Below are 13,643 nucleotides of genomic sequence, written 5' to 3'. Positions count from 1 at the left end.
TGTTCGCCTGAATAAAGTCTCTTCTTTTGTTGCATCCCAGGCTGGGGTCCTGTTGGCATTGAATTGGTGGCAGCCACCATTCCATCGATAAGGTCAATGGACTATGATCAGAATCCAAAGGACCGATCCCTGTTTGCAACACTGATTCACTATGAGCTGGATGAAGGCTAGCTGAGCCTTTTTGTGATTCAAGGACAGTCATGCCCCATTGTACATGTTATAAAGATTCCTCACCTTTACAATGGCAATTATAGTGTGGTTAATACTAAGCTACTTATGATCTTGGAAACATTTTGAACTCCCAAGGGAAAAGGTGCTAGGTTAATATAAGGTGATGAAATTTCAGAATGAGATATGTCCCACAGGATAACAGGGAAGAGAAAACAAACTTGAACATGGCATGAGACAGAGGTATTGAAATGTGTTATAGCATCTGAGTCCTGTGTTTGAATGAAATCTTCAGTGGAATCCCACTCTTAAACTAGATAAAAGTGGAGCTGCTCTGGTGGGAAGGCAGAGTAGGGTGGTGGTGGTTCAGGGCCAGAGCCCACCCTCCTCCTCCTCACCCACTTCTCTTCCTTCCTGAAGTGGTGGACTCTGCATCCACAAGGATTCCATGGGGCAGTTTGAAAGCTCTGAGTGAAAGAGTGACATGGAAAGAACCTCAATTTACACAATGAAGTGAGAAGTGACAGCAACTTGCAGGACCATGTGATCAACATATTTGTCTATGCTTTTGTCTTTCTAGTCTATTTATATGTTTCTTAGCCTTGATGTTCATGTTATCACAGTTAGCACATTTTTGTAATGTATCTCAAGATCTTTGTGGAATAAGGTGGTGTCTGGATATGTGCACACAGTTCTAGGAAGAGAGAGAGGCTGGCATATTACACCATGACATAGAGTCTGGCTTGACTTGCTATATGAACCGCCATTCTGAAAGGTTTGGAGCAATCCAAATGAAAACTAAATACACTCTTAAATGCACTCCAAGGTTCTTAAGATGAGGCTTAAAAATAGAGCTTTACTATAAGAAGACTACACTTTCTGAGCAATGAAAGGTATTCTTAATACAACTTAAATATTACTTTGTGTAAATTTGACTGAGGGCTATTAAAATCTCCTAAATTATCTACAGAAATATAAAATATATATTTAAATTTCCATCAATTTGAAAGACTCAGGAGAGAAAAAAATCAAAATCCAAACAATCACAGTATGTAATTTTTTAAAGGAATATTTATAGCATGAATGAGAAAGGCTGGTGAAATATATAAAAATTAGGGAAGTGATTCTTTTCCTATTTCAGGAAAATTACAGTTCTCAGAGAAGACACTGAAAATTAGCTCTCAGTTGATATACTATATTCATTATGTCAGGGTTTTTAAAGCCTCCTCCCCTCTTTATTTCTGAAAAGAAACACAGTTCTTTTAGATTTGAAGAATGACTTCAACAACCTAAAGGTCTGCAAACTCCAGCCCAGGGGCCAGATCCAGCAGACAGCCTGCTTTCCCCTGGCCAGAGCTAAGAATAATTTTCACGTTTTTTTAAATGGTTGAAAAAAAATCAAAAGACGATTTCTTGACACATGAAAATTATATGAAATTTGAATCTCAGTGTCTGTAAATAAAGCTTTATTGGCACACAGTCACACCCAATCATTTACATTTTGTCTATGGCTACTTTCCTACTACCATGGCAGGGTTAAGTAGTTTTGACCAAGACTGAATGTCCCAAAAGCCTAAAATATTTACACAATCTCTGCTTTTACCGAAAGAATTTGCCAATCCCTGACCTAAGATACAGAGCCCAACCCGTGGCCCCTCTGTGTGTCCCTGGGGCACGTGGGAGCCTTACCTGGTTGAGATGGCGCAGGCATCTGTCAAGACAGCAGAAACAGCAGAAGCAACATCTGAACATGCTCCTCGCCAATGCGCTCCGCTGCTGGGATCAGTTTCAGAACCAAAGGAACAGAGTCAGAAACAACACAGGAAGGAAGAAAGGAACAGCTTCTGTGGACACACACTGTGTCTACCTGGGAACTTATGCCTGGGGAAGCGCTGTAACAGCACTCATTCAGTATTGGAGAAATTCTTCTACTGTGCACATGCTACTACTACTACTAATTACTATTGTTATTACTGATGAGCAAAGTTTCTTTCTAGTGGGCTTACCTGTTATGACTGCTGTTGACCTCAGCAGAAAGGGAAATGAGTTTGTCCATATTTGTTAGTGAAGGCAAAAAGTAGGCCTTCTAGTTCTAGTAAAAAAAAAACCTCTCTTCCCTCATCTCTCGTTCAGTGTCTTCAACTATACACTTTGCTTCTTCAAACAGCTTATATTCATGAAAAATTCACACCCCAAAGACAAAAAAACAACAACAACCAAACAAATAATGTTTTGTACATACTAGTTATGTGCCCACGTTAAAAAAGAATCAAGTTTAACGTTTTTGGAAATATATCCTAGAGTGTGATTTCAGGGCTAAATTTCAAGGAATAAATTAGTCCTTTGAAATATAACTTGGACTTGTGTATAACTCGAGTAAATGAAGACACTCTTGAAGGAGTGGGTGACCGAATGCGTCTTACCCAGGGCCCAAAGTAAAAAAAAAAAAAAAAACCTGAAAATAATCCTGAAATAGTCCTATATGAGGACCCCAGGAATAACTCAGCCTTATATGGACATTTTCTTGTCCCAGTGTTAATTCAATTGGATGAAACTTGATCTGGATACTTTTTAGTGTGGCTGTGGTTGTGAATGAGCCATTTAACACAGGAAAGATCACACAATCGCTGTGTAAAATGTTTAAATTGTAGACACAGTACAGGGCTGCAAGGCTGCTGAGGAAGATCATTTCTTTTTAACCTAACTAAGAAAGGGCACATTTCTCCAACTGTGACATCACTAAAAGGGAGTTTGGCCCCTTGGTCCTTATGCAATCTGGGGAGTGATGAACAACCTTTTAGACCTCTGCCAGAGAGACCAACACAATGACTTCTCTTTTAGATTTATGAAAGGCTGTTTTCCCAGAGTTTAAGACCTAACTTGGGGAGGGGTAGCAAGGTCCCCTACTGCTCATTAATTTATGATTATCTATTACTAATGCCTATATATCTCTCTATATCTCTATCTTTATATTTGTACACACACACACACACACACACACACACACACACACACACACACACACAAACACACACTCAGAATAGCCCTCCCCATAACGTGCCACTTTGGCATGCGATTATTTGGAGCTGAAGGCAATCGAGACCCTGTGGATTCACAAAGAACATTTACCTCTCCCTTAAAGAATTTAAATTAGGGGCCTTGCCCATAATAAGAGTTATCACCAGAAATAATATTTTATGACGTATTTGTAGGGCACATCAAACTTGTAATTACGAAACACCTGCTCTTTTTATCGTCCTGTGAACTGTCCCCTCTGAAGCCCCAAGGTGCCTTACCTCATCCTTAGCTCAGAATATCATATGCTCCCTCATTTTCCCTCTCTGCCTCTGAGGCTCTCGTGTATGTGGGCTTTTCATACATACGTATGTAGTTAAATTTGGTCATTTTTCTCTTATTAATCTGTCTCATGTCTATTTTAAATATTAAATCAGCTGAAAGACATAGGAGGGCATACAAACACACACACACACTAAAAAGCTGTTCTGTTCTTCAAGAAATCGTTCTCCAAGTTCTAAAATTGAAGGATCAATTTCAAAATGCAGGAGCCAGAGTGGCTAGATTTGGCCTGGATGTGGAAATGCCTCTTCAAGTCACCAAAATAAATGTATTTTTTTCATCCCTTGAAATTCAGCCCTGAAAAGGATAAATTTAGACTAATTTAGCCCTGAAAGTCTCACTATAGAATTTATTTCCAAAAAAAGTTAAACTTGATTCTTTTTTTACTGGGGCACACAACTAGTATCTGCAATGACATATTTCAATAAAAATACAAGAAAATACTGTATGATCGAGGCAACTGCTCCACATGCACTTCAAGATAAAAACACTGGATAACTTTATGTGAAATTCAATCAACTGTTCCTAATTGATATACTAATCTCAAACCTTGATTATGGACTTAAAAATACCAACAATTCAGATGTCTGCTTTAAAAAGCAAATAAAAACAATTCTAAAATATAATAAGGAATCTACACGTAAAATTTCCCCAGTTTACTAAGCACACATACCTATACCCAAAAGGTGAGTGTCAGGTAAATTTGTGAAACTGACCAAGTCACTGAAGCTTAGGTGGGGATGGGGGAGAGATTAGAGTTGTGTGAGAACAGAGAAGCTGGGAAAAGGCCAACCCTCCCTTGTTTGGAGGGCCAGAAACACCATGAGAACAGCTGTTTTCCTGGTGTGTTGGTTTCCACTGGCATTCATAACCAAATGTGCATGGAAATAAAAACCAGGGAGGAGAAAAACCCCAGGCACAAAAGCCCTACAGTTTTCTGTCTTTTGAGCTGAGATTTAGGTCATCTTGCCCATTCATTTCTCATCGCTAAGACTGCTCTCTCTCACTCATGCTCTCCCTCTCTTATTCTCTCTCTCTCTCTCTTATTCTCTCTCTCTCTCTCTCTCTCTCTCTCTCTCTCTCTCTCTTATGCTCTCTCTCTCCCACTCTTATGCTCTCTCTCTCTCTCTCTTATGCTCTCTCCCCCCCACTCTCTCTCACACACACACACACACACACACACACACCCCAGTAACTTCCCATGGCACCTCTAGAAAATGCAAAAGGCAGAGAATATTTTAGCATTAAAATACAAATATTATAGTGTATTTTCTTACTTTAAAAAAAAAGCATCTAACTGTTCACAAAAGCTTGTTTAAATTTCCTCTGAAGAATTCCTACCATTTGCTCAGCATTTAAATAAGAAGGAAACCACCTAACTCAGAACTACTCCCTCCTCTACCACCTGTGGGTGGAAAAACGAACACACAAAACCATAAACAAAATGGACCAGGAACAAAAAGTTTGCTAGAGGCGGGGGTGGGGTGGGGGGTGGGACCTAAAGAACACTCACTGTCCCAGGTCACATTCCTGTCCTGGGACCTGCTGGAGCTTTCCAGTGATTAACTTTGTAGTAAGGTGCTGCCTTACCTTGTCTTTCAGGGTGTTGTGAATGTACATGAGAATGGTTCTTGGAATCCTCACCATGGTGATTAAAAATGACCCTTTTACAGCTGTTCCTTGGTGGTAGCAGAAGAGAATGGAGAGAGATGAAAGGATTGGGCTATCAGGAGGGTCATTTTTATTTCTGGGATGAGGGGGAAAAAAGACAGCATTTTAAAAACACTATTTAAAAAGAAACAAAAAACCTCCCTCTGGTTCAAATCAGCAATGGTATTAACAATTTGCAAAGTAGAGATGCAGTAAGCATTTGGCAAAATTTTTATAGCCCTAGGTAGCTAGGTTAAATTATTTCTTGGGCTAAGTGAATTCCTTTTGGTGGCACTAAATGCTACAATCAAACATAGAACAGGAAATAGTAATAATAATAAAAAAAAAAACTATTAAGTTGAAATAAACCAGGTTCTCTCTTTACAACACCTACCCCTTCCAACAATCCTTTAAATTGCCTATTAATCTCATTTTCATTTTCAGAAGATTTTATAATAATCTCCAAGGTTTAATTTACACACTAGCATACATAAATATTGCCAGCATTGGCTTGCTGATTAAAATCACCACCAAATCACATGATCAGGACTGCAGCCAGCGAGGTAATAGTGAGCTCCAGCTGAAAACAAACGAACAGGAAGTTTTGGCTTCAGGACAGCTCTGGGCTCCTGAAATCCAGCTGATTTCTACCCTGCTCTTTAAAGGTCACTTCAGTGCGAATCATTTACGGGACTTGTCATGACACAGCTCCCAAGAATGCAAAATTCAGTTTCACAGGCAGAGAAAGAAGTAAAATAGGAAATGGGCACAGCCTTCTCCCTACACCAAACCTGGAGAAGAAAAAAAAGAGGGAAGGCTGAGACAACTCCTCCCCTGACCCTCTGAATTCTGCTGATGCCGGTTCTAGAAAATGAGGCCCTTTCCGAGAAGCTGCTTCTCAGATTCCAAGCGAAGCTGGGTTTCTTCATAATGGATTTCATTCTGCAACTTGGTCTGGTTGCTAATAACTCAGCATGAATTAAGGTTTTGACAAGAGCCTGGGTTTTGAGGGAGGAAAAGGAATGCAGCCAGAAATGTTTCCAGAGTTGGCAACGGCTGTCTTTTGCTGTTACTTAAATCATCCAGGAAGGAAAAGAGAGCATGAGAGTAAGATCAGGAGCAGAATAACTAAAATCTATTTGTCCCATAAAAAGGGTGAAGTGTGTTTCAACCCAGTATTATTGAAAATAGGAAATACCAGGGAGGCTATTGCTGATATGAATTTATTTTGATCTGATAAAGTAGAAAAGAAATACAGGCCAGGAAAATCTGACACATTTTTTTCCCCCCTTTCCTCATTTTTTAAAAAGGAAGAATGTTTACTTTTCCATTTAGGAGATTTATGTGCCTTAGAACTTATTATGGTGCTCAAGAGGGGATGCAAAGAGAAGAGGACAACACCTGCTTTCCATCTGGTAGGGAAACAAATGATGCACAGGCCACTGTGAATGGGACCTTGGGGGCTGGTCCTCAAGGTATTGAAGTTTGGGGTTAGTGATCAACTTTCTAAGATTTCGCTTGGATGGTATTAATCATTTCAGGCAGAGGAGTGTCTACACTGTCTCAACTGCCCTAGTCCATAATGCATCCTGCTGATGACTCCAGGCTCTCCATGGCTTGCTTAGAAGATTTCAGAAACTGGGTTATCACATGACAAGAGACAATTTAAAAAGAAGCCTCTTTAAACCCAGGCCAGCTCATGGAGCCAGCAGTCACTCAATACCTGCCCTGAAAAGTAAATGGAGTGTCTTTGAGGTCCCTGCCTTCTCTTCTTAGCCTAGCCCCTTTTCCCGTTCCAAGATAACAGCTTCAAGTCATCCCTCCCCTGCTCTGTATACAGCTAGTACCTTCTGCTCTGTCTTGCTCAAAACCTTCCTTCAGGAAGAGGATCTGATGATATCTGGTGAGGCTTAAAATGATACTCTGGACTTAACAATAATTTCACCAACTTAAAATTATATCTAAACTTAACCATATTTTCAGACTTCGCTTATGGGATGGCATTGCAGTGTTAGGCATATTGGGAGACTGGGTGATAAGCTTATAAGGAGGCTGGGGCCTCCAGTCAGGCATATGCATCTGTCTCCCAGGAGTACTGAGTGTTGAGCACTTTCCACTCCATTCTGTGGGTAGCGGCAGTAAGGAAGACGCAGGCAGTGTGAGAGAGGAAGTGACTCAGGGTGTGCCCCATGAGCCCAGCATCCTCCTTCTTTTAAACTTGTGGCTGCCCTGAGTGCTCCGTGAAGTGGAGCCGGGGCCCCAGGACACTGCATAGACTCAAGCTGCTGGGCTAAGGGCTTAATGATCCCATCCATCTTAGGTCATGATACATAAGTGATGTTTTGCAACAACTAGCTTCAGTCAACACAGAATAAAGCCAAGCAAGAAACTTCAGGGTTCTAGAAACAAGTTTTAGTTCTAATTAGTTCTAGCCTTGTGCTCACTATGAACTCTTTGCAGAGATCCAAGATGGCAGAGTAGATAAACGCTGTGTGATTGCCTCATCCCACGAACACATCAAAATTGTGTTCTAAAGTATAGAACAATCAATCTGGAGAGCCATCTGAAGTCTAGCTGAACAGGTTTTATAACTAAGGATACAAAGAAGAAGTTACATCGAGACTGGTAGGAGAGGCAGAGATGCAAAATGGGCTGGCCCCAAACCTCTGCGTGGAGGATGAAAATTGGGAGGAATATTTTGGCCAAAGAGGTTCCCCACAGAGGAGCAAGGTACCCCAGCCCCACAACAGACTCCCAGCATGGTGTACTGGTGACAAGAAGAGGAGACCCCACAACATCTGGCTGTGAAAAACAGTGGGGATCCCAACCATGTGGGTGAAACAGAAGACTGCAAGAAACCCAGACGTCCTCTTAAAAGGCCCACACAGACTTGCTCATAGGCACTCACCCTAGGCTTCAGTGGAAGGACAGTGATTTGGGGGGGGCATAGGAGACATATGGGGGGAAAATTGAGGTGTGCGGCTTCAGGTAAAAGCTGAAAAATAGTCGCCATTTTCCCTGTGAGGGGTCCTCTTCCTGTGCAACTGGCAAATGGATGCCATCTTTCCTGTGTTGAGCCTTCCCCCATGCCCATAGCCAAATCTGAATCTGAATTGGTCTGGTGAGCTTCATTTGCTCCACCCTAGTGACTTACTGAGACCCTGCCACACCCAACTCTGCAGGAGGCTTCGTTAGCAGCTGAAGGGGGCTGGCAACCAGCAGCAGGCCTCTGTGTGTCCTGGTTTTTTATGGAGCTACCCCAGACCCGGTACTGGTGGCTGCCATCCTCAGTTTGTAGTGTGGCCTTTCCCACATGCCTCCAGGTTTAGCAAAGGCAGCAACCAACTGTAGATCACATGGTAGCTCCTACCAGGTAGTCTCCAACCAGTCATAGGCAGTGGCTGATGTGGGCCTGCACAGGAGCGCCTCCCAAGAGGCCCCAGCATCAACATACTTGAAGGTTGGCTTCAGACCCCAGCACAGAGCCACCTAATTAGCCCCAGAGATGGCACACCCAAAGGGCATCTCAATAGGAACGAGAGCCTGCTGGGGCAAATCCTGCTTCATGTGGTAAGCCCCCAATACAGCAGCCCATACGCTGTGTGTGGACATGGCCAAACCTCACAGTCAGTCAGCCTGAAGGTCAATCCCAACCACTGACGTGCCACAGCAATCAGGGCTCAACTAGCAGGAGGGCACACATAACCCATACAAGGGACACTCCTGGAGCACCCAGTGCAGGTGAGCAAGGAGACTGTGCCACTGGGTGCCACTGGGCCCCATGGGATACCTACATAAGGCCAAGACTGCAAGATATAACAGATCTACCTAATACACAGAAGCAAACACAGAGAGACAGCCAAAATGAGGAAACAAAGAAACTTGTCCCAAATAAAAATACAGGAAAACACTCCAGAAAAAGAACTAAATGAAATGGAGGCAACCAACCTACAAAAGACAGAGTTCAAAATACTGGTTATAAGGATGCTTAAGTAACTTAGTGAGAACTTCAACAGAGACATAGTAAGCCAAAAAAAGGACATAGAAACCATGAAAAAGAACCATTCAGAAATAAAGACTGCAACAGTTGTAATGAAAAATACATTAGAGGGAATCAACAGCAAATTAGATGAGGAAGAGGGCTAAATCACCTATTTGGAAAAGAAAGTAGCAGAAAACACCCAATCAGAACAGCAAAAAGAAAAAAGAATTCTAAAAAAATTAGTTTAAGGGACCTCTTGGACAACAACAAGTGTACCAACATTTGCATCATAAAGGTACCAGAAAAGGAAGAGAGAGAGCAAGGGGTTAGGAACTTATTTGAAGAAATAATGATGAAAACTTCCCTAACCTGATGAAGGAAATAGACATATAAGTCCAGGAGGCATAGAGAGTCCCAAACAAGATGAACCTAAAGAGGCCCACACCAAGATATATCATAATTAAAATGCAAAAGGTTAAAGACAAAGTGAATCTTAAAAACATCAAGAGAAAGGCAGTTAGTTACCTGTAGGGGAGCTCCCATAAGACTATCAGCTGATTTCTCAACATGCAGGCCAGAAAGGATTGGCACGAAATATTTAAAGGCACGAAATATTTAAAGTGAAGAAAAGCAAGGACCTACAACTAAGATTACTGTACCCAGCAAAGTTGTCATTTAGAGTCAAAGGACATTTAAAGAGCTTCTCAGACAAGGAAAAGCTAAAGGAATTCATCACCACCAAACAAGTATTACAAGAAATGTTAAAGGGACTTCTTGAAGAAGAAAGAGGAGGAGAAGGAGGAGGAGGCGGAGGAGGAGGAGGAAGAGAAGAAGAAATAAAAAATATGAATAAAATGGCAATAACTACATATATATCAACAATTATATGTAAATGGATTAAATGCTCTCATCAAAAGACACAGGGTAGCTGAATGGATAAGAAAACAAAACCCTTAAATATGCTGCCTACAAGAGACTCACTTCAGATTGAAAGACACACACAGACTGATAGTAAAGAGATGGAAGAAGATATTTCATGCAAATAGAAGCAAACAAATGAACACAAAAACCTGGGGTAGCAATACTCACATCAGACAAAATAGACTTTAAAACAATATAATAAGAGACAAAGACGGACATTTCATGATGATAAAGAGATCAACCCAACAAGAAGATATAACCCTTCTAAACATTTGTGCACCCAACATAGGAGCATCTAAATATATAAAGCAATATATTAACCAACATAAAGGGAGAGATCGACAGTAATAAACTCGTAATAGGAGACTCTAACACCCCGTTGATATCAATGAATACATCTTCAAGAGGGAAAATCAACAAGGAAACAGCAGCTTTAAATAACACATTACATCAGATGGATTTAACTGATATTTTTAGACCATTTTTCCCCAAAGCAGCAGAACATATGCTCTTTTCAAGTGCACATGAAAACTTTTCCAAGATAGACCATATGTTAGGTCACAAAACAAGTCTCAATCAATTTAAGAAGATTGAAATCATATTAAGCCTCTTCTATGACCACAATGGTATAAAACTAGAAATCAATTACAAAACAAAAAACAAAAAACAACAACAACAAAAAAACACACAAAAAAAAAACCACCTGAAAAACACACAAACACATGGAGGCTAACCAGCATGCTACTAAATAATGAGTTAACAATGAGATCAAGGAAGAAATCAAAACATATCTTAAGCCAAATGAAAATGAAACACAGTGACCCAAAATATATACGACACAGTGAACACAATCCTAAGAAATTCATAGCAATACAGGCCTACCTCAAGAAACAAGAAAAATCTCAAATAAATAATCTAATCTTACACTTAAAGGAACCAGAAAAAGAACAGCAAACAAGGTCCAACGTTATCAGAAGGAAGAAAATAAAGATCAGAATGGAAATAAATGAAATAGAGTCTGTAAAACCAATACAAAAGATTAATGAAACCAATAGCTTGTTCTTTGAAAAGATAAACAAAATTGATAAACCTTTAGCCAGTCTCATCAAGAAAAAGAGAGGACCCAAATAAAGATATTAGAAATGAATGAGAAGTGACAACGAACCTACAGAAATAAAAAGGATTATAAGAAAATTCTACAAACAGTTAAATCCCAACAAACTGCACAACCTGGAACAAATGGATAAATTCCTAGAAACATATAATCTTCCAAAACTGAATCAAGAAGAAACAGAAAATCTAAACAAACTGATTACTAGTAATGAAATCCACTCTCTTTTTAAAAAAAACTACCAACAAACCAGATGTCTTCACAGGTGAATGTTACCAAACATTGAAAGCAGAATTAATACCTATCCTTCTCAAACTAATCTAAAAATTGAAGAGGGGAGAAAGCTCACAACATCATTTTATGAGGCTAGCATTACTCTGATAACCAAACCAGACAACTCTGATAACCAAACCAGACAAAGACACTACAAAAAAAGAAAACTATAGGCCAATATCCCTGATGAACATAGATGCAAAAATCCTCAACAAAATATCAGCAAACCAAATTTAGTAATACATTAAAAGGTACGTGATCAAGTACAATTTATTCCCAGGATGCAAGGTGGGTTCGATATCTGCAAATCAGTTAACATGATACACCACATAAACAAAATGAAGGATAAAAATCATATGATCATATCAATAGATGCAGAAAAAGGACCTGACAAAATCCAACATCCATTTATGATAAAAGCTCTCAGTAAAGTGGGGATAATAAAGGCCATATGTGACAAACCCACCGCTAACATCATACTCAATGGTGAAAAGCTAAAAGCTTTTTCTTTAAGAGCAGGACAAGACAAGGCTGTCCACTCTTACCACTTCTATTTCACCTAGTATTGGAAGTCCTAGAAGTCCTCTATAAAAGAAAAAGAAATAAAAGGCATCCAAATTGGAAAGAAAGAAGTAAAACTGTCATTATTTGCAGGTGACATGATACTATGTAGAGAACCCTAATGATGCTACCCTAAAAAACTATTAGAATCAATCAATAAATTTTTAAAAGTAGCATAATACCAAATTCATATTCAGAAATCAGTTGCATTTTATACTCTAATAACAAACTATCAGAAAAAAAATTAAGAAAACAATCCTATTTACAATTGCACCCCCCCCTTTAAAAAAAATACCAAGGAATAAATTTAACCAAGGAGATAAAAGACCTGTACTTGAAGAATTAGAAGACATTGACAAAAAAAAAACTGAAGAAGATACAAATAAATGGAAGCATATATCATGCTCATGGATAGGAAGAATTAACATCATTATAATGTCCATACTACCCAAAGTAATCTGTGGATTCAATGCAATATCTATCAAAATACCAATGACATTTTTCAAAGAACTACAAAAAATAATCCTACAATTTATATGGAACCACAAAAGACTTTGAATACCTACAGAAGACTTGAGAAAGAAGAACAAAGTTAAAGGTATCACACCACCTGATATCAAACCATACTAAAAGGCCATAGTAATCAAAACAGCATGATATTTGCATAAAAACAGACACATAGGTCAGTGGAACAGAATACAGAGCCCAGAAATAAATGCACAAGTATATGGTCAATTAATCTATGACAAAGAAGGCAAGAATATAAAATGGGGTAAAGACAGTTTATTCAATAAATGGTGTTGGGAAAATTGGACAGATACATGCAAAAAAATGAAACTAGACCACATTCTTACACCATATACAATAATAAAGTCAAAAAGGATTAAAGACTTAAACGTAAGACCCCAAACCATAATACACCTAGAAGAAAATACAGGCAGGAAACTCTCTAACATTGCTCTTAGTAAAATTTTTTTGATACATCTCTTCAAGCAAGGGAAATAAAGTAAAAATAAACAAATGGGACTACATCAAACTAAAAAGTTTTTGCACAGAAAAGGAAACCATCAACAACAAAAAAGGCATCCTACTGAATGGGAGAAGATATTTGCCAATGATACATTTGATAAGAGATTAATATCCAAAATTTATAAAGAACGCATGCAACTCACCACCAAAAAAACGAACAATACCATTTAAAAAATGGGCAAAGGACCTGAATAGACATTTCTCCAAAGGGGACATACAGATGGCCAATGGACATATGAAAAGATACTCAATATCATTAATCATCAGAGAAATGCAAATTAAAATACAATGAGATATCACCTCATACCTGTCGTAATGACCATCATCAATAAATTAATAAACAACAAGTGTTGGTAAGGATGTGGAGAAAAGGAAACACTCGTGCACTGTCAGTGGGATTGCGAATTGGTGCAACCACTGTGGAAAGCAGTGTGTAGATTCCTCAGAAAATTAAAAATAGAACTACCTTATGACCCTGCAATTCCACTTCTGGGTATTTATCCGAAGAAATCCAAAACAGTAATTCAAAAAGATATATGCACCCCTGTGTTCACTGCAGCATTATTTATAATAGCCAAGATATGGAAGCAA

The 13,643-nt window shown here is 39.2% G+C and overlaps 1 protein-coding gene across 7 annotated transcripts in view; it reads right to left on the bottom strand.

Annotated features, from left to right (window-relative positions):
* Window positions 1–13,643, bottom strand: part of SLC44A3 (solute carrier family 44 member 3) — a 96,700-nt gene that overhangs the window by 43,630 nt on the left and 39,427 nt on the right. For 6 of the 7 annotated variants that reach the window (XM_019668195.1, XM_019668196.1, XM_019668194.1 and 3 more), the window contains 2 exons: window positions 5,116–5,272; window positions 1,858–1,944 (listed from right to left, as the gene is read on the bottom strand). In XM_019668195.1, the coding sequence (XP_019523740.1) occupies window positions 1,858–1,944; window positions 5,116–5,272 (244 nt within the window). The remainder of the gene's footprint in view (window positions 1–1,857; window positions 1,945–5,115; window positions 5,273–13,643) is intronic. The other variant, XM_019668197.1, reaches the window with a different exon arrangement.

This window comes from Hipposideros armiger, unplaced genomic scaffold (genome assembly GCF_001890085.2).
Source record: "Hipposideros armiger isolate ML-2016 unplaced genomic scaffold, ASM189008v1 scaffold_519, whole genome shotgun sequence".
Lineage (NCBI taxonomy): Eukaryota > Metazoa > Chordata > Mammalia > Chiroptera > Hipposideridae > Hipposideros > Hipposideros armiger.
The sequence above is the reverse complement of the archived record's forward strand: the minus strand, read 5'-3'. Positions and strand labels throughout refer to the sequence as shown.